At 48.0% G+C, this 18,074-nt stretch overlaps 3 protein-coding genes across 6 annotated transcripts; 1 reads left to right on the top strand and 2 right to left on the bottom strand.

The window, feature by feature from the left end:
• Positions 1-251: 251 nt before the first annotated feature.
• Positions 252-5,867, bottom strand: mcmbp (minichromosome maintenance complex binding protein). Its single transcript, XM_076169304.1, has 16 exons — positions 5,651-5,867; positions 4,921-5,012; positions 4,694-4,834; positions 4,556-4,597; positions 4,370-4,460; positions 4,119-4,256; positions 3,729-3,874; positions 3,524-3,621; positions 3,281-3,444; positions 2,830-2,953; positions 2,594-2,711; positions 2,274-2,439; positions 1,830-1,963; positions 811-975; positions 630-718; positions 252-455 (listed from the first exon to the last, which is right to left on the bottom strand). The coding sequence occupies exons 1-16, from the start codon at positions 5,706-5,708 to the stop codon at positions 329-331; spliced, it is 1,893 nt and encodes a 630-aa protein (XP_076025419.1). The 5' UTR covers positions 5,709-5,867; the 3' UTR covers positions 252-328.
• A 354-nt stretch (positions 5,868-6,221) lies between these two features.
• sec23ip (SEC23 interacting protein) lies at positions 6,222-12,664 on the top strand. Of its 3 annotated transcripts, none has more exons than XM_076169301.1 (17): positions 6,222-6,433; positions 6,875-7,389; positions 7,497-7,704; positions 7,780-7,973; positions 8,079-8,168; positions 8,260-8,380; positions 8,550-8,639; positions 8,776-8,917; positions 9,020-9,228; positions 9,320-9,417; positions 9,506-9,679; positions 9,829-10,095; positions 10,237-10,392; positions 10,530-10,632; positions 11,183-11,371; positions 11,757-11,919; positions 12,141-12,664. In XM_076169301.1, exons 1-17 carry the CDS (start codon positions 6,301-6,303, stop codon positions 12,220-12,222), a joined length of 2,934 nt encoding a protein of 977 aa, XP_076025416.1. In that variant the 5' UTR covers positions 6,222-6,300; the 3' UTR covers positions 12,223-12,664. The 3 variants fall into 3 exon arrangements, with proteins under 3 accessions (XP_076025416.1, XP_076025418.1, XP_076025417.1); XM_076169303.1 differs by having other exon boundaries at positions 6,887-7,389; XM_076169302.1 differs by having other exon boundaries at positions 6,223-6,433; positions 9,509-9,679.
• Positions 12,665-13,120: 456 nt separating this feature from the next.
• On the bottom strand, positions 13,121-18,052 carry csgalnact2 (chondroitin sulfate N-acetylgalactosaminyltransferase 2). 2 transcript variants are annotated; one of them, XM_076169305.1, is made up of 8 exons: positions 17,929-18,052; positions 15,399-16,308; positions 15,078-15,294; positions 14,894-14,995; positions 14,616-14,794; positions 14,439-14,533; positions 14,222-14,303; positions 13,121-14,101 (listed from the first exon to the last, which is right to left on the bottom strand). In XM_076169305.1, the coding sequence occupies exons 2-8, from the start codon at positions 16,048-16,050 to the stop codon at positions 13,809-13,811; spliced, it is 1,620 nt and encodes a 539-aa protein (XP_076025420.1). In that variant the 5' UTR covers positions 16,051-16,308; positions 17,929-18,052; the 3' UTR covers positions 13,121-13,808. The 2 variants fall into 2 exon arrangements, with proteins under 2 accessions (XP_076025420.1, XP_076025422.1); XM_076169307.1 differs by lacking the exon at positions 17,929-18,052 and adding an exon at positions 16,470-16,662.
• Positions 18,053-18,074: the final 22 nt, after the last annotated feature.

The following is an 18,074-nucleotide window of genomic DNA, read 5'->3' on the forward strand; positions in this document are numbered from 1 at the left end:
TGCATTATTCACATATTTTCAGGTCAACGAATGGAGGTTTATTACAAAAGTAGAAAATTTGGTCTGCAGCAACACGGCGGAAAAAAACACTTAAGAATTCCTCACCAAGCTCTGAGTTTAAGGCACAATTTACACACTGAGATGTGACTTAATGTTCGAGAACCATTAGTAGTTACGTGAGAGAAATCTAATTCAGTCTAATCTGCAGCTCTGAAAGGCCAAAAGCTCTGAGCACATCATGAACTACAGTATGTGGCGCATGGAAAAACACATTTATTACAAAGGTTTTTTTAGAATGAAGTACGACCGTACTGCTCTGCGTTCCGCATCACGGCTCGTTGCCGTTGACGCACTTCTGCTGCTCCATCCGGCTCCTCCGCAGCATGTCGATGTGTTTGGCCCTCTGCCAGCTGTCTCGAGACAGAGATGTCTGTCCCAGGCTCAGAGACAGCAACCTGAGAACAGAGTGGCAGTCAGCTACTTCCCATTCAACATGCATCACGCAGAAAGTGCACATATTTGTTTTTTTATTGTCAAGCTGTTTCCTTTGGCACAGTGAGTCGTGTCTTTGTCAACGCTCACACTCCAGACTATTCTTATCAATTTCTATCAACTTGATTACAGCCTACCTTCCCACAACAAGCATTCTGTGGAAATCCTCAGCAGTTATGCTCTGGGGATCGTCCTTCCTCATATCCACAAAGTCTTCCTCTACCGCCTTAGAAAAGGAGAAGTGTAAGCAGACATTTTATGCAAATCTCAAATGTCTCTAGAATGTTTACAGACTGACCGTAAAAGGCTTCGTCTCACCTTTGTCACCTCATCAGAGATGCTGTAGTCCAGCGTTCGGGCCACAGTCAGGTAGAGTCTGAACTTGTTGAGCTGGGACGACTGCTGGTGCACGTGGATGCCATGGAGATACTCCTCCAGGACGGGCGGGGTGAGGGGAGGCTGGAGGTGGATGCGACAGTCCGACTGTGGGGTCAAAGACAGACAGTAGTCACATTGTGCCAGAAGACAATGAGAACCTACACACACACACACACACACACACACACACACACACACACACACACACACACACACACACACACACACACACACACACACACACACACACACACACACACACACACACACACACACACACACACACACACACACACACACACACACACACACACACACACACACACACACACTAGTTTCTTCCATGGATATGAATATTCATTGATTTTAATGGGCAGTAATTAACTTCCCCAGCCCTTTTTGTGATGCGGTATAACAGAATAAGCTTCAACTCTGCTATCATGCCAGGCAGGAGCAGAGATGTAGACGAAGCATTTGATCAGCTTGAGCTTCCAGCTGCTGCTCAGCTCAACAGTTGTTCCCTGTAAACACAGCTGTGAACTTCTGATCCAACTGTGAGACCTGTTTACTGCACGCTGCCCTTCACTGTCGGGCCTAGCAGACAGGGACCGTTCTTCTCTCGGCACACGGCTGCAGCCATGGCAACACGTAAGACCAACAACACAGGAATAGCACACGGCGCATTCCTCGAGCCGTTCGCAACAAAGCGAGAGACCCCCAGACTCAAGCTGGCGGGCTGGAGGGGAGGGGGGGGTTTGCTGCGGCCGACCAATGGCGGCCCGGATGACAGTGTGACGCCGGCTAGAGACGACCCCGGGATTCGATCTCACAAGAGGCTGCTGGAAACCTAAACCCTTCCCTGGCCGGGGAGGAAGAGGGGGGAGGGAGGAAGAGGGGGGAGGGAGGTTCAGGTATTTTGCGCCCTGCGGTTGCGCGTCTCGTTCCCGCTTTGTCCTCACCGGCAGCAGCGAGCGGCCCTCTGACGCGACCAGCACGTTAATATTGCAGGGGAATTCCATCTGGTGGTAGTTAAAGTCATAATCAACCTTCTGCCACGAGATCAGGTTCCCCAGGGCCGTGACGTTGTGGACACCTAGAACACACACACACACACACACACACACACACACACACACACACACACACACACACACACACACACACACACACACACACACACACACACACACACACACACACACACACACACACACACACACACACACACACACACACACACACACACACACACACACACACCGTGTTAAATCAATCAAATGATTTAATCAGTGCCTACAGGCTGCATGCAGTGTAATAGTTTATCTCCCCCACTGCGAGTGCTGGATCTCTATTTACGTCAGACTCGGTCTCAGTCGGCCCCTTGCGGTTTTCCACAGCCTCACCTGTCGTGTCCAGCTGTCCCTGCTCCAGCTGGGTCTCGTCCAGGAAGAGGGACGTGTTCCTGGCCAGCTGCAGCACTCCGCTCACTAGCCTGTTGGCCACGTAGTCCTTCTTCGGCACCAGACGCATCCGGTTCATGTTCTGGAGACTCATGATCAAGTAGTGCGACTGCAAAGGGGCGCAGAGACGGGAAAAGGCTGTTCAATGTGACAAACGTGTACGTGAAGCCGTTTCTTATTCAAAGGACTTGATGAAGCACGAGCTGCCTGTTCTGATTCATCTTTCATCAAACTATGTGTGGCTCTGGCCTTGGTTCACTCACAGAGGGCACGAGCTGCTGGATGATCTGGTAAAGGCGCTCGGTGTACGAGGCGTCGGTGGGACAGCCGCTCAGGTTCAGGGTGAACTTGCCTAGAGGGAGAACGTCTCGTCTCGCGTACCTACGAGTGACAAATGAAGCTCATTGTGAAGAAAGACACTTTGGTTTTGGCAGGCAGCCTCTAAACACGGCAGGAAGTTGCCGTGTTAGGCGATACGGGCTTGTATCCTGACACGTACACGCTGGAGATGAGATGCAGTAAGAGGTACTCAGCCGCCAGCTCGTCTCCAAGGAGGACGTGAGTGAAGTACGTCAGCAGCTCCGTCCGGACCGACGCCATCTCGCTTAGGGTGGAAGATAAAACTGAGGAGGAGGAGGGACAGAGATTTCAGATGAGTCATCCCCATGGCAACTGAGGGCATGTGGGCTCTGAGGGGTTTGCAGCAGAGGGCACCGGCTGCTTTGTTGACGCTCAGACAGCTTTACAAGGAAACTGAACTTTAGAGTTCGGGCCTCCTTTCTCTGCCTGCAGCAGCTTGAATAACTGAGACTAGACTGTAAACTAAAGTCTGTGGAGCTGTTTGGAGAGTTACATAAATAGCTGGAATTAAGGGCCATGGCCGTGTAAGAACCTGCCTGAATAGAAAATAAAATAATGTCTAACAAATATGAACATGAAGGCGTCCTTACAGGCGCTGCCGTCCTCCAGAGCAGCAGGGGGCAGCAGAGGGTTGTTGTGTGGCAGTCTCCTGGCGTGCAGCATGTGGAGGCGAGGAACCAGCGAGGCCGGCGGGCTGTGCACCCTCAGCTCCTCGGCCGTCTCCGTCGGGTCCAGCAGGGACGACGTGGCGTCTCTGTGTGGACGCGTCAAACAGTGAGCGGACGGAAACGGCAGCCGGACAAAATGAAATGGAACGAAATCGGGAGTCTTACTTCTCGTCCGCCAGAGCGCTGAGAGCAGGACTGACCGAGAGGATCCCAAAGATCTCCAGTGTGTCGTTCAACTTGAAGCTGTCCCACTGCTCGTACACCTGCCAACACATCAAAGCACAATGTCTCATACTCACAAATTCATCCACGCATCATTCCCTTTCAGAGATCAGATCATGGAAACAGGAAAACAAATCCCCTGTCTGACCTTAACGAGGCAGGATGGGCCTTTCTCTTCTGGCAGGGGGAAGTTGAGGTCCAGGTGGGAGGTAGATGTCGTCTGGCCTGAAGGTGCTTCGGTCTCCTGTCGTTTGCAGTCGCCGTTGCTGTGTTTCTCCGCCGAACTGTGAGGACCTGCGGAGACCGAGACAATTCTAGTGAAAACCTACATCTCCCAGAAAGCTTTGTGATAATGCATAGACAATGGACAACAGTTGGTATGAGCCTAGTTTTACCAGCTCAGCATTGAGTTATAGCCAGACAACTATAGAGCTATAACAAAGAGCGAGTGTCATAACCTGTGTCATGTCTTCAATATCTGATTGTAATGCTTAACAACAGCAACACGGGGATCTAAATAAGTAAACAAAGGGAAAACCTGTGTGTGGATCCTTCTGCCTCTGAGGCTGTGTGTCCATGTCGTCCATGTCTTCGTCTTCCTCGTAGCTGCGTTTCTGTCTGCTCGGCACGTACGAGGTGGAAGGAACCACTCTGGCTTGGCTGCAGCTAGCGTAGCTGTGGGACGGAGTTAAGGGAAAACTAGGGCGCGCTCGCTTACAAGACAAATGATTCTAACACGGAACTCCTCTGTCATGTAAGAGTGACATAATGTGTACATAGATGAGGATATCTCCTTCACCCAGGGGTTCTCTCCAGGCACAGGCACGCAGTAGAACGTCTGTCTCTCTGCGGTCACAGTGTTTGTCGTGTTGTAATCCACCTGGAGAACACGATGGATAAACGTGAATCAGTCTCATTGCAGCTGAAACGAGGCATTCATGGATCCTTTGAATGTCTGAAGAGAGATGAACGTACCCCAGATTCTGTCACATCTTTGTACTTCCCACATCGTAAAACCTGGGAGGTGTCAGAAAGTAAAATTAGACATTCTGATAAGATCAACCACGTTATCAGATGCAAACATGGAAGACACATGAAAGAGGAAGTGCTCACTTTGGCATTGGAAGAAGGATGAGTGGTGGCATAGGCTCCCATGTAGAACTCGGGATCGAACATGTCTTGGATTAAACAACGGAACTTGACCAGGCTGTTGGGCTTCAAGTAGTGCAGAGGGACGTCATTCAGAGACGGAACCTGGATATGAAGATGGTTTCAGCATCGACACAAACCGATAACAAGAGGATCTTTGCGGGGGGTTTAAGGTTTGACAGGTGTGTTACCCAGGTATGAGCCTCCTTCTCTTTCAGGCGATCTTTGAAGTATTCCACCACTTTCGCTTCCCATCCAGAGTTGGGATCGCTCTGGGAAGCAGCTGAAACATGAAGTATGCTTATGTCAAAGTAATTGGAGCAGAAATCATTGGAACATCTCAACCTGACTAGAATAATGCAAGTAGCTACACTGGGACTACAACTAATAATTGATCGCAATCAGTGTAGCAAGCACAGGTGTGACGTTCAGTGTAACTGGGATACAGATACATAAATATTTGTCAGTGTGAATTCATAATATCTGTAATGAACCTATGTTACTGTCACTATTTGGTTGGTTAGTGTTTATTTACCCAATCCTCAATACTTTGACATTTACTCAAAAACATACATATTGATATTAGCTGTAGCTGAGGCTGAACAAAATGCCATATTGTCCTAGTTTGGATGAGTTACTTGTCATAATTACTGGATTTCTGGAGCTACTGCTTGTGTAAACTCCACATCCCAAGTTTCACTTTGTGTACAGTTCTTAACGTCAAAGTTGCCTGATAACTAGTGTAGATTGAAACCTGATATTTGCCGATTCTGATGATGGAAACGCGCCCTAAACACAGCATTTGTACTCAACATGTGGGAGTATTGTGTTCAGCAGCGTGACTCCGAATGGCACCGAGCTAACGTGCTAGTTTGAGGCGTTCGCGTTAGCTGTCAGGGAGTCCCGGCGTGTCTCTCTTACCAAACATCCCCTCGACTACACCAAGCGGGTTGTTAATCCAATCCTGTGTGGAAGGCATGATGAGACACCAATTAATGCCCAAATATCAGAAGAATCTCCGCAGAATGTCCAGGTAGAAAGTTTGTTGACTGCTCCGGAGTCTTCCTCAGACAGGACAGTAGCACTGACGGCGGGAAATTTGCGTCGCGTGCCGTAGAGAGCAGCGCGCTTGTTTTGAGTACAGAAACACACCGGGGGAGCGGGGCTGTCTATAGCGCTGTGGTACCCTGTGATTAAATGTTTCAGTGACCTCGGTAGACTCTATGTTTCTATTCTAACTTTACATTTTGGCCTCGTCAGACATTTGCTTTCGTGTTTTACTTCAACTTATCTACCTAGATTGTCCAGTTTTTCAGGGTAATAGCACCATTTTACCTCTAGATGGCAGTCGCGGTACTAACACTGGTGTCTCCTACAACCAACGAGCGGCAGACATACGAGCTGCGTCACTACAGTAGATCTACAAATAGTATGTGACTATTTTCGTTGTCGCACGAAGCTGTTAATGATTTATAGATTTGTAAAATCTGCCAGGCAGGGAAAAGCTGATTTGAGGTCCTAGTGCTTTGCGTGTCCGTCCCGGTAGTGGCTACGTGTAATTTGAGGGGAAAATGGCAGATAGAAAAAACAATAATGCTCCAAACAGCAGTGCAAATTTACTGTTCAGCGCTGCGCCGGAGTTTAACTTCAATTTGCCTTTCATCCCGGTTAGTCAGGCCACCGGTCCGGCGGTTTTGTCAGGAGGTGAGATAAAATATTGACGGAGGAAGTGTTAGCTTTAGCAGGCTAGTTAGCAACAGGATATGTGATGTCAGCTGTTTATTAATCACAATACTGGGTGTCATTCGCTTGTCAGTCTTACAAACCTTGTTGGCAGTGATGTGGACTGTCTGAACTACACGTTAGCCGTGACAAAGATGTATTTTACGGGTGTTAAATCAAGATAACTAGCGGTTTATGATACAGGATATAAGTTGAGCACTACAGCCCATATTGATAAAACACAGCTACATTTCAGTATGTTTTTCTTTTCGTAATGGGAACTCTTCTGCATTCTATGATACATTTTTACTGTTTTACTTCAGGTTTTACTCTTAAAGGAGTGCTCTCATGGGTTTTGTTATTCTTGTTTGATATATGCACTCAGAAATGATAATGTGAAGACCTACATCTCATTTTCTCTAGATGATTCCACAGATGTTGGAGAGGAGGACAGTTTCCTAGGCCAGACCTCTGGGAACGGACCAGCAGCATCAACATTCAACTACTTTTCCAGCCCCGTAACTGCCAGTGACCCGTTTGCCTCCATAGGGCAGCAGCCATGCCCGCCGCCGGCAGCAGCGCCTATGGCTCCGACACCCATGGGTGCCGTGTCCGTTCCCAGCAGTGTAAGCATGACTCCGCTGGCCCCCTCCCCAGGCCCACAGATTAACCCCACTACTCAAGCTTTTGGCGGTGCGGTTTACCAGAGCCCTATGGGACGACACACCCCTCCTCCTGCCAACACAGCGACCCCGCCGCCTCCCCAGCCCCAGCAGTTGAGCCACAACCCGTACCGACACACCCCCTCCAGCAGCAGAGCTAGTCCCTATCTCGCGGCTCCAGAGCTCCAGCCGTCGATGCACATGCCGCAGCAGAATCCCTACTCCCTCAGCTCTACGCCACAAACATTCCCACCACCAGGACCCACATTCTCAAAGGTAGAGGAACGCCTGATCAGTCAGTTATTACCCATTAACTCGATGTAACTAAATGAATGAAAACTACTGTTAATGATCTAAAACAACTTCCATTTCTCTTCCCCTAGCCTCCTCCAACACATATTCATCCTCCTCCACCTCCATCCTCCACTGCAGGAATGTTAGTCCCTGCTAATGCCATGATGCAATACAACTACAACGTGTACGAAGCCGTTCAGCCTCACTGGTTCTTCTGCAAGCAAGTGGAGTCCAAGAGCGTCTGGCTTCCTTTCAGCATCATTGACTCCATTAATCTAGAAGAGACGTACAACTCAGGTAAGAAGACACAACGCCGCACATTGTTTTCAAATGAACTGCTCTAACATCCTCTCTGCCTTTTCCTCCTTCCAGTTCAGCCGGACCCAGAGAATGTGATCATCCGTACAGAAGGGGGGCGCTACGACGTGCAGCTGTACGACCGCCTGCGGACCTCGGTGTACTGGGAGGAGGAGCCAACAGAGGTGCGGCGCTGCACCTGGTTCTACAAAGGCGACACGGACAGCCGCTTTGTTCCTTATTCAGAGGAGTTCAGCGACAAGTTGGAGGTTTGTTCCTCTCGTATACACAGGTCCAGAAACAGATCGGGAGGTCAGAATGATCCAGATGACCGAGGAGATTGTTGTAACCATCAAACTTTATTGTGTATTCAGACAGAATATAAAAAAGCCGTGTCTACAAACCAGTGGCACCGCAGGCTGGAGTTCCCGTCAGGCGAGACCATCGTCATGCACAATCCAAAGGTGAACCACAGATGGAGAGATGCGGGACTTTGTGTTTTTGTAGATGCTGCGTTTGGCATTTTAATATACGGATTCTCTCTGGCCCCTCTAGGTGATTGTGCAGTTCCAGCCCTCTTCCATGCCCGACGAGTGGGGAACAACTCAGGATGGACAGACCCGGCCCAGAGTGGTGAAGAGAGGGATCGACGACGACCACGATGAAGTGTCTGACGGTAAGTGCTCTACATGTTGCTCTGATCGTTAGGTGTCAGGTTGTCAGAATACTTGTGAACGAGTGAGATGAGGCCGTTACCTTCAAATGAGGTTACAGGAAGTAAGTGAAGGTTTATATGAGAGGCGTGTTGACCTTAATGTAACTTTCCCATGTTGCTCTGGTTCCAGGTGAGCTTCCCAAGGTGGATCATCTGGTGTTCATGGTTCACGGCATCGGCCCGGTCTGTGACTTGAGGTTCAGGAGCATGGTGGAGTGCGGTAAGTATCTCCTGCCTCAGAAGGTCATTTGGGGTACAAAGTGCGTTTGATGACTAATTTATGGGATTCAGCGTCGTTCTGTTTTCACTTTCACTTGCGTCTCGTAATCTGATGATATCCAACTCTGTGTCTCCAGTGGATGATTTCCGCAACGTGTCGCTGAAGCTGCTGCAGAGTCACTTTAAGAAGTCTCAGGACGACAACACCATCAGCCGGGTGGAGTTCCTTCCTGTCCAGTGGCACACGGCTCTGCATGGAGACGCCACAGGGGTGGACAGGTGAGGCCGAGCCGGTTGGACAATCGTCTGAAAGAAAATGTCTGCCATCCATTCAGTAAGCAAATGGTGTCACTATTTTTTTAAACGTATTTCTCTTTGTAGGAGAATAAAGAAGATCACGTTACCCAGCACGGGACGCTTACGTCACTTTACCAATGAGACTCTGTTAGACGTGCTGTTCTATAACAGCCCCACTTACTGCCAGACCATCATGGACACGGTCGCACAAGAGATTAACAGACTTCATGCACTGTTCATGACGAGGAACCCAGACTACAGAGGAGCCGTCTCAGTTGCAGGACACAGTTTAGGTAAACAGACAGACACTTACAACGTGTCTCAGGTGGTTATGGAGCTCTGTTTGGGCTCTGATCCTCCGCTTTCTCTCCTTTGTGCCCACAGGTTCCCTCATTCTTTTCGACTTGCTGTCCAATCAGAAGAACGGCTCGTCTTCACCCCCTGTGCCGATCGTGCCGACCACCAATGGAGACGGCAAGCAGGTCATTTGCGATCAATTACAAATCTAATCAGGCGGTAAAACTTCTAAGATTGGTGGTGGTTCTAAGATTTGAATTCTGTTTCCTTGAGCAGGCAACGGCTGCAGTTACGCAGGGAAGCAACGCTGTCACCCCTCCAGCTGTGGAGGAGGAGCCCAAGGAAGAAGGGGAGGAGTTTGAGGATCTCACTGCTGTGCTGGAACATCTGGGCTTGTCTGAATACAAGAGCACCTTAGACGAGGAGAAGATCGACTTAGAGTCCTTTGTAAGAATAAAAAGCCAGCATTTCTATTTTGTGATTGAGAGAAGTGAAAGTAGCAAAGTCAGGGAGGCGTGCGGAAGGGTGGAAGTGGAATAAAATGTGTCCCACTGTAGCCTCCCTCTTGTTCACCTTCTTCTCTGGTGGATTTTCAGCTCATGTGCACGATGGAAGACCTGAAAGAAATGGGAATCCCACTGGGGCCCAGGAAGAAGATTGCCAAATTTGTGAAAGACCGACTGACCAAGCAGGCTGCACGCCAAGCCGCCCAAAAGAAGAAAGCGGAGGTCACGGAGGTCAGTCCAGAGACGGCACCTCCACAAGCGGCTGCAGCACTTCCTGCTCCTCTGGTCCAGAAGCTTCCTGTCGGGGTCTCCTCCATCCACGTCGACTACAATTACTTTGAAGTCGGCACCGGACAGGTAGATGTGACTGTTGATGATGACGATGATGGTACAGCTGGCCGCTTGTTTAGATTCTTTAGATCTTATAATGTGCAAACGTAAGCTGTTCCTAACGTCGATGATGTCATAATGTCTCCATTCACTCTTTTTGGTCCGCAGGTGTCGGTGGTTTATCACGCTCTGGACTTTGAGCCGGTGAATTTCTTCGCCCTGGGTTCTCCCATCGGCATGTTCCTGACCGTGCGAGGGCTGGAGAAGATCGAGGAGACGTACCAGCTGCCCACCTGCAAGGGGTTCTTCAACATTTACCATCCGGTACGCCACTCCTCCCTCCTTGGTCTCACGCAGAAACTAATCAGATCTAACTCTTATCATGCCACTTTCGTATCAGGGTACTATGAGTTGAAAGCACATGGCTTCTTTAATGATGACGCATGTTCTCCCTCTGTCAGCTGGACCCGGTGGCTTACAGGATGGAGCCCATGATCTTAACAGACGTGGACCTCAAACCTGTTTTGATCCCACATCACAAAGGGAGGAAGAGGCTGCATCTGGGTAAGGCACTCCAAAGATGCAGACTGTTTCTCTCCTGAATGTCTGACTTGCATTACTTTTTAGTTTGATGACTGGTGTTGAAATCTTGGATGATTGAAGTATGTCATGCGGAAACACCACATTCTGACTCAAATCCTTGTCTGCACATGTGTAAACTGAGCGCATGCTGTTTGCTCTGTTCCCCCCTCTCGCTCTCTCTTTATGGGTGTGGCGCTCCAAATTATTGCAGTGTTTAAGAACAAAGAGCCCATTCTCTCCCTGAAAACACCACAGGGCGACCAAACAATAAAGCAGCCTGAGTTTCTGCTCAGTCCACAGGATTTAGCTCTGCTTTAGATTGAACATTTTATGTGAAGAATAGTTCTGTTCTTTTCTGTTTTTAATATAAATATATATGTTTTTTTTAAACATAGGTGTCTCAGAATTTGAAGAAACACAATTCAGGGGTCCATTAATCATGGATATGTCTAAGATTTTCCATCCTTACATACTAATATCGATTTGCCGATACGTTGGTGCTGACTTCTAAATGACCGTGTCCATGTTGCAGAACTGAAGGAGAGCCTCACTCGGATGGGCTCCGACCTAAAGCATGGCTTCATCACCTCGCTGAGGACCGCCTGGCAGACGCTCAACGACTTCGCCCGAGCTCACACGTCCAATGCCCAGCTTCAGGCCGAGCTGGCCATCGTGGCCAATCAGATCGAAGAGCAGGAGAAGCATGCTCATGTGCACGAGGGTGAGTTGGACCCTGTTGTGTATCGTTATTACGTGTGCGTGCGTGCGTGCGTGTGTGTGTGTGTGTGTGTGTGTGTGTGTGTGTGTGTGTGTGTGTGTGTGTGTGTGTGTGTGTGTGTGTGTGTGTGTGTGTGTGTGTGTGTGTGTGTGTGTGTGTGTGTGTGTGTGTGTGTGTGTGTGTGTGTGTGTGTGTGTGTGTGTGTCACATCCATTTAGTCTGCATTTGACTTGTGTTCGTCCCTGTGACTGTTGGACTGGATGGATGCAGTAACCAATAACACACACTAGAGGACTCCAAAGCTGACAGTGCCGTTTTAAGCTCCAAGTCATTCTTTCCACATCAGTCTGTGAGATTGCATCACATTGTTTCCCCTTTTTAATCACAGAACACAAGATGCCAGACTGTCCAGAGCCCCCAAAAGAGGAGGAGCCTCAGGTGAAGATCGGGATGCTGAACGGAGGGAATCGCATCGACTACGTCCTGCAGGAGAAGCCCATCGAGAGTTTCAACGAGTACCTGTTTGCTCTCCAGAGTCACCTCTGCTACTGGTACTATGGCAACTTAGAAACCACACCACAATCCCATATGACCTCATGGCAGTTAAGAACATGTTACATTTTTCGTGACATCTTAGAATAGCTCACTTTATTTTGAAATTCTCCCAGTTCAATGCCAACGAAAGTGATATTTTCAAATTAAAAGCTCCACTACTTTGATTGAGCAGTTGGAGGGTTAATTTATAATAATACCCTTTTTTTCATTCTTGTAGGGAATCTGAAGACACGGCCCTGCTGATCCTGAAGGAGATCTACAAGATGATGGGGGTCCAGCCTGAAGCGATCGCACATTAATACAACCAGGCAGCGTCTGACATGAAAACAAACGTGTCAAACTTTCCCCTTTAGGTTTGTTTGTTTCATTCAAGGACTCCTGGATTATGATGAAGCTTCTTTTTTTTGTTTTTCCTCATTATTTTCTGTTTTTCATGTAGTATATTATATATATGGATGAATACAATTGTATTATGCCATCTGTCTTAAATTAAGAAACAAATCACACTTGACAAGTTTGGTATTACATTTTTATCTTATAAATTATAGAACTGGTCAAGTTTTTCACTGTAATGTGTAATCAGATTAAATGCTAACAGCAGAAATGACATGACACAAAAACAATAATAACAAAAAAAACCGCAACCCTTCTGTTCAGTTTTATTTGATGGTGAAAATGTCAAAATAAAACCGTTCCCTTACGAGCTTCTGTCTGACCTGCTGTGTACGGATGAGGACGTTCGGGAGGAAGAAGCTACGTTTCTCACACAGTCTGAAGAGGGCGACTGTTCAACTATTTACACAAGGCTGCAACATCTGCCACATGACAAGACGGGATGAGATGGGGCGAGAACTAACGGCGTCTCTTAAGCGTTTGATATGAGTTTTTAGGAATGTAGGCACATAAGACAAAGAAATAATGGACTTGCATGTATATGCTAAGAAATTAGAAAACTATTTACAAGAGTGGCTGTAACATTCAATCTCCAAGTCCAGTATGAAGAAGCAAAACCTCACTGGAGCTAAAGACATCTGGAATTTTTAACAATACTGGTCCGTGTGGGCCTAAAAGGTCAAAGCGCTCGCATGCAATCCTGGCTTTTAAACCGCTTAGTCATCACTTAGAAGCTGCCACTGACAAACAGAGCCACTGATTGTCCCTTTTAACACACACATAAGGTCCCTTTTTCTTAAGCAGGCTGCCGATCTAAACTCATAAATACAAATGGAACACTACAGGTCCGTATGCGTCTGCAAACACTGTTAGAAAAGACTCATCTACTTCATGAACACAACTTCCTGGGGGTTATTTTTGATGCCGTTACAATTTTTGATGATCTTGATTGTTTTGATTTCCTCTTTGGAACGTGCTTCTTTTCCTTCTGTCAGCAGCTCTACACTTATTCTCATTTGTCATTGTAACCTTTAGTCTGTTTACCTTCAATACTGTTTGGAATACAGAAATGGCCTCGCAGCTGAAGTCTTATTGGCTGACATTCCTCAGGCTTGCAGTAAAAGGTAGTAGGAGTAGAAAAAAGGTGAAAACAATGGAGGACCTGGTCTCCGGTGACGTGAGGAGCAGCTGCACCGGCTTCAAACGGAAGATGGGAAGTTTGTTTACAAGTTAACTGCATACTTACTGAATCAAGTTTGATATTAAACACAAGGACCTAAACTGAAGCGACTGTTGGTTTTCATCCAAGTGTTCCCAACCTGGTAGAGTCGTACCGTGGTTGTGAAGCTTCACATTGATCGCCTGTTCCTTTTTTTGTACATTCATCTGTGTCTACAGCTGTGCGGTGAAATGCAAAAGGATCCGTGTAAACAGGCTCTTTGCTGTAGTGCATTATTATTATTCTGTCGTGTCGGCACCTCGCTGGCAGCTCCTAGTCCTCTGACTTGCTGGGGGTCTTGAAGGCCTGCTTGCGTAGGTGAGCCTGGATCTCCTCGCGGAACACCAGCATGCCCAGGTGAGAGTGCGACGCCTCGTTCATGGCTTTGGACTGGATGCACATGCGGTACTGCTCCAGCGTCAGCTCGTCCGCGCACTGCTTCTCGTGCCACAGGTGGAAGAGGCCCGACACCGGCGTCCGGATCACTATCTGTTCGCTCCGGAGGTACTTCCTGTACAGGTGGACGTCTTCCACGCCCCAGCCTTTCACTTCAAGATCAAAACCACCTGAGACAAAGACACGGTGCGTATTAAAGCTCATCATGTATGTGACTACAACGTGACACGGACATGACAACAACACGTTTGTTACTCAGGACAACAACAATATGAACCATCAATACTTACCAATATTAAGGAAATCAGAGCGATACTGACAGGTCATTCCAAAGCCAAAATCTCTCCAGAATCCTGTGTCCTTTTTGTGAATCTATTAGAGAAGAGATAACAGTTTATTCAGTATGTTTAGTATAAATGCTCATGCAGATCTGTGGATATTTATGAGGGGAAATTTTAAAATGTGCTCACAGAAATCTTGGTAAGTGTGATTTTTCCAGGTTCTTACCAGCTGGAGTTCAATGGGCGGAGCCAGATCCAGATTTCCATAAACTATGGCTGGATTGTAGAGACTGAACACCACAGGGTAGAAAACCTTCTTGTCTACAGAAACAGAAACGAGCACATTTAGCCACGTTTCAATAAAGCCTGTCAGTGTAAGGAAGCACAGACGGGTTAAACCTACTCGGTGCGGCGTGGAGACGGCAGGTGTCCAGGAACTCCAGTGTGAAGTGGATGTCCACGTCGCAGAAGAACATCAGGACGTCGTTCTTCTTCCAGGCGTGGGCGCCGATGTCCAGGCCGCGGCCTCGGGAGAACTCCTCGTCCACGGGGATCAGAGTGTAATTGGCGAAGCTCTCCTCCCTGAGAGGAGACGAGCTCGTTTCATCACATGCCATTTGGATTTAAGTCCACTTGACACTTTACCCACAAAACTAACACAAGCTCATCAAAAGGACACACCTTGACATTTTCTCCACAGAGGACTTCACTTCCTGTAAGCCTTCTTGTCCAAAGTAAACCACCGTCAGATGAACCTGTCTGTCTTGCCGTATGCACACCTCCCTAAAAATGGTAAAGTTCATGATACAAAGACACTTCTGATGGATAAATGTCTCTAAATGTCTCCTGCTGAGCGTCTTCTTACCTGAAGTTGAGTAAGAACTGTTGGAACGTTTCCACTCTGCCTGCCAGTGGCACGATGATGTTGATGATCATGGCGGATGTTTCTACAGATGTGCTCCTGACTTTCATTAAGGGACCGAAAGGCCGGAAGAGTGTGACGTGACGGAAGCTGCTGGAATCCTCTTTGGCGAAGAAGAGCTCGTAAAGTGTCCCTTTGTCCCGCTCTGTCCTGTACAGTCCTGTGAACGAGACACAAGAAAGAAGACAGACGGTCACACTTCCACACTGCAGGTTTGTCTCTCGCCCGTGTGTGAGGATCCACATGAGCGAGCGTCTGTCTTACCCTCAGTGAAGTGGCTCTCTGTGTAGGTCTGTCTCTGCATCGCCACGTCGTCCTCCACTCCGTCCTCCTCGTCGGGGTTGTTGATGATGTCCAGCGCCGCCTCCACGACCTCCACCAGCTCGTCTCTGCGGTCCTTGCGGACGGGCTTCTCCTCCGGGTGCCGGGTCAGGCCCATCTCCAGCTGGTATACCTTGGAGGAGGTGAAACTCTCAAAGGGAACCAGGGCGTACTCGCTAGGCAGACGCGCCCCGGTATTAACCTCGGCTTTGTCGATCTGGGAGTGCAGGTACTCCAGCAGATCTCCGGGCTCCTGGTCCTTAGTCTCGCTCAGACCCTGCACCCCGGGCAGCTCCTTCTTGTCCTGCAGGAGCTTCAGCTTCTCGCTCATCTCCTGCAGCTCCTGCTTGAGCTGGGCGATCTGCCGCTTGAGGCTGTAGGCTCGGTTCAGGTGGCGCTCCTCCTGTTCCTGCAGCAGGGCCTGGCAGTACTCTTTCCCGTAGGACTCGCCCGCCAGGCCGGGCAAGACAACGCTGACGTCAGCGGGGGGAGTGCACTCCAGCAGGTACGCGAACAGCAGGTGCACCAGCAGCAGGAAGAGGCCCAGGAAGAGCCAGCGCACCCGGCCCTGCAGGGGAAACCCTCGCCTGGGCATCGCGCTTGTAAACAAGCTACGACTGGCAAGTCTGCATTCCCTTCCCCCCTGAATTTTCTGTCAAAACGCACTAACTCACATTACTAACAAAGTGCTTCTCCATATTACCTCACAGATCGGGAATGCTCACGGCCTGTTTTGATGTTGAAATCCACAAAGAGGAAGAGCAGCAGGCAGCCAGAGTTTCTGTGCACCGTCATTTTATTGTGAAAATCGTGTTACTCTCTACATCCACGTCCATAAATCCAACATGTTCACCTGAAAAAGAAAACAAATCCACAATGAGAAGACATCAAATGAGTAACTGTGAATTACATGAACTAACTGGCTCTGATTTGAATGAAAGCATTAAAGAGCAGACAGGAAGCTGAAAGAACCTAAACAGTAAAACGTTCCCCTCATCCTGCCTCCATAGTTACCTAAGTGCCCATTGGCCCGTCACGTTGTCTGCGCTCGTTCAGTCAAACAAAGCGCGTCAGTGTTTATCCAACATAGATCAAGGTTTTACATTCCAAATCCTGAGAAAACTCACATTCGCCTCACCTGGACTGTCGCTAACCGCTAACCGCTAACAGCTAAACAACAGCACAGGGAAAAGTAGTGGGCGAGCGCCACCTTCATCAAGCTAACCAACGCTGCATTTCCTGCCGCACACACACCTTTTCAGAATAAAAGCAAGACATTGGCGACACAGTGGGGACAGAACACTACTCGTCCCTCAAATTGAATATAAACACTAGTATAGTGATAAGAACATGTAAAATAGATTTCCTCAAACACTGGCAGCCATTTAGATGACGCAAAACATAAAAGTATATCAATTGCCTAAAGTTATCTCAATATACAAACTACTGTAGTTTTATTGTGGCGATGCTTTCCTAATGTCACATGTCACAGAAGACTTTCACTTTTACTGAACAAACAACTGCATCGTGAACATTTAGGGGGCCGGCCTGGTCAGCAGCCAATGGACGCCCTGGACCAATAAGCTGGTCAGTGTCTATTTGTTCTGATACGAGTTGGAAAAAAGTTCAGATTGGTTAAACCGAGGTCGATACACACGTATGTTCTCCTGTTGTTTCTTAAAGTTATTCAGGGTGGTGGCCTTCTCTTCTCTTCACATTCTGGCCTCCCAGGTTGAAATCATTCCCTACTACACTGCTACAATGAAACCCAGCAGGGTTCTGGGTCCAAAGGGCAGAGCCGAGCCTGAGCCGAGAGCCCCCGTCTCCTCCCAGGCTCCTAATCTAAAGGGCAGTTTGCAAGTATCCACAACAGACATTACAGAGTATACACAACAATCTGATCATGTTTTCAAACATTTTGCAGATTATTAATGCCTTCAGCTGACTTACTGATGACTCAAAAGCAACCAACAAAAATATCCTGTAGCCCTTGACAACTCAGTAAACAACTTGAATCTTTCGTAATTCAGCCTTCGTGTATTTTGCCCTACAGACAAACATTAAGCCAACAGATTTCAGAGATTTCACGTGTTAGGACATGAACCAAGAGACATCTGTGACTTAATTGCAGTTCCCTAGATAAGGATTGAGACAGCACCCTTAAAAACTATTTATTTATTTAATTAATTATTAATTAACTCCTTACTTAAAAAATAAATCTAATTTTGGAATTAGATATTACATTACATTTGTGCGAACTGTTTGGGTGTGTCTTTCCGTTTAAAACTTATCGACAAAACAGTTAAAAATCACCTTTGTTCACATTTATTTTGAAAAATATTAAGCGGATAGATGCGCGGTTCTGCAGCTAGCTTAGCCACTAGCCGAGCTCTTTAATTTTCAGATATTTCACGTCGTTGTCGTGATGTCGTCCTCAGCGGTTCTTTCAGTTTAATGTCACACAGCCACTCACCAGGTGTCATGTCGGTCCATCTGTCCACGCGTCTGTCCACGCGGCGACCCCGCTGTGGAAGGCATCAGAAGCCTGTGGAACAAAATGCCACGGAGCAAACACAGGCGAGACAAGAGTGGCACGGAAACTGCTTCCGGTCACCAGCG

The sequence above is a fragment of the Genypterus blacodes genome, unplaced genomic scaffold (assembly GCF_046128005.1).
Source record: "Genypterus blacodes isolate CSIRO-AG114 ecotype Tasmania unplaced genomic scaffold, CSIRO-AGI_Gbla_v1 ptg000195l_1, whole genome shotgun sequence".
NCBI lineage: Eukaryota > Metazoa > Chordata > Actinopteri > Ophidiiformes > Ophidiidae > Genypterus > Genypterus blacodes.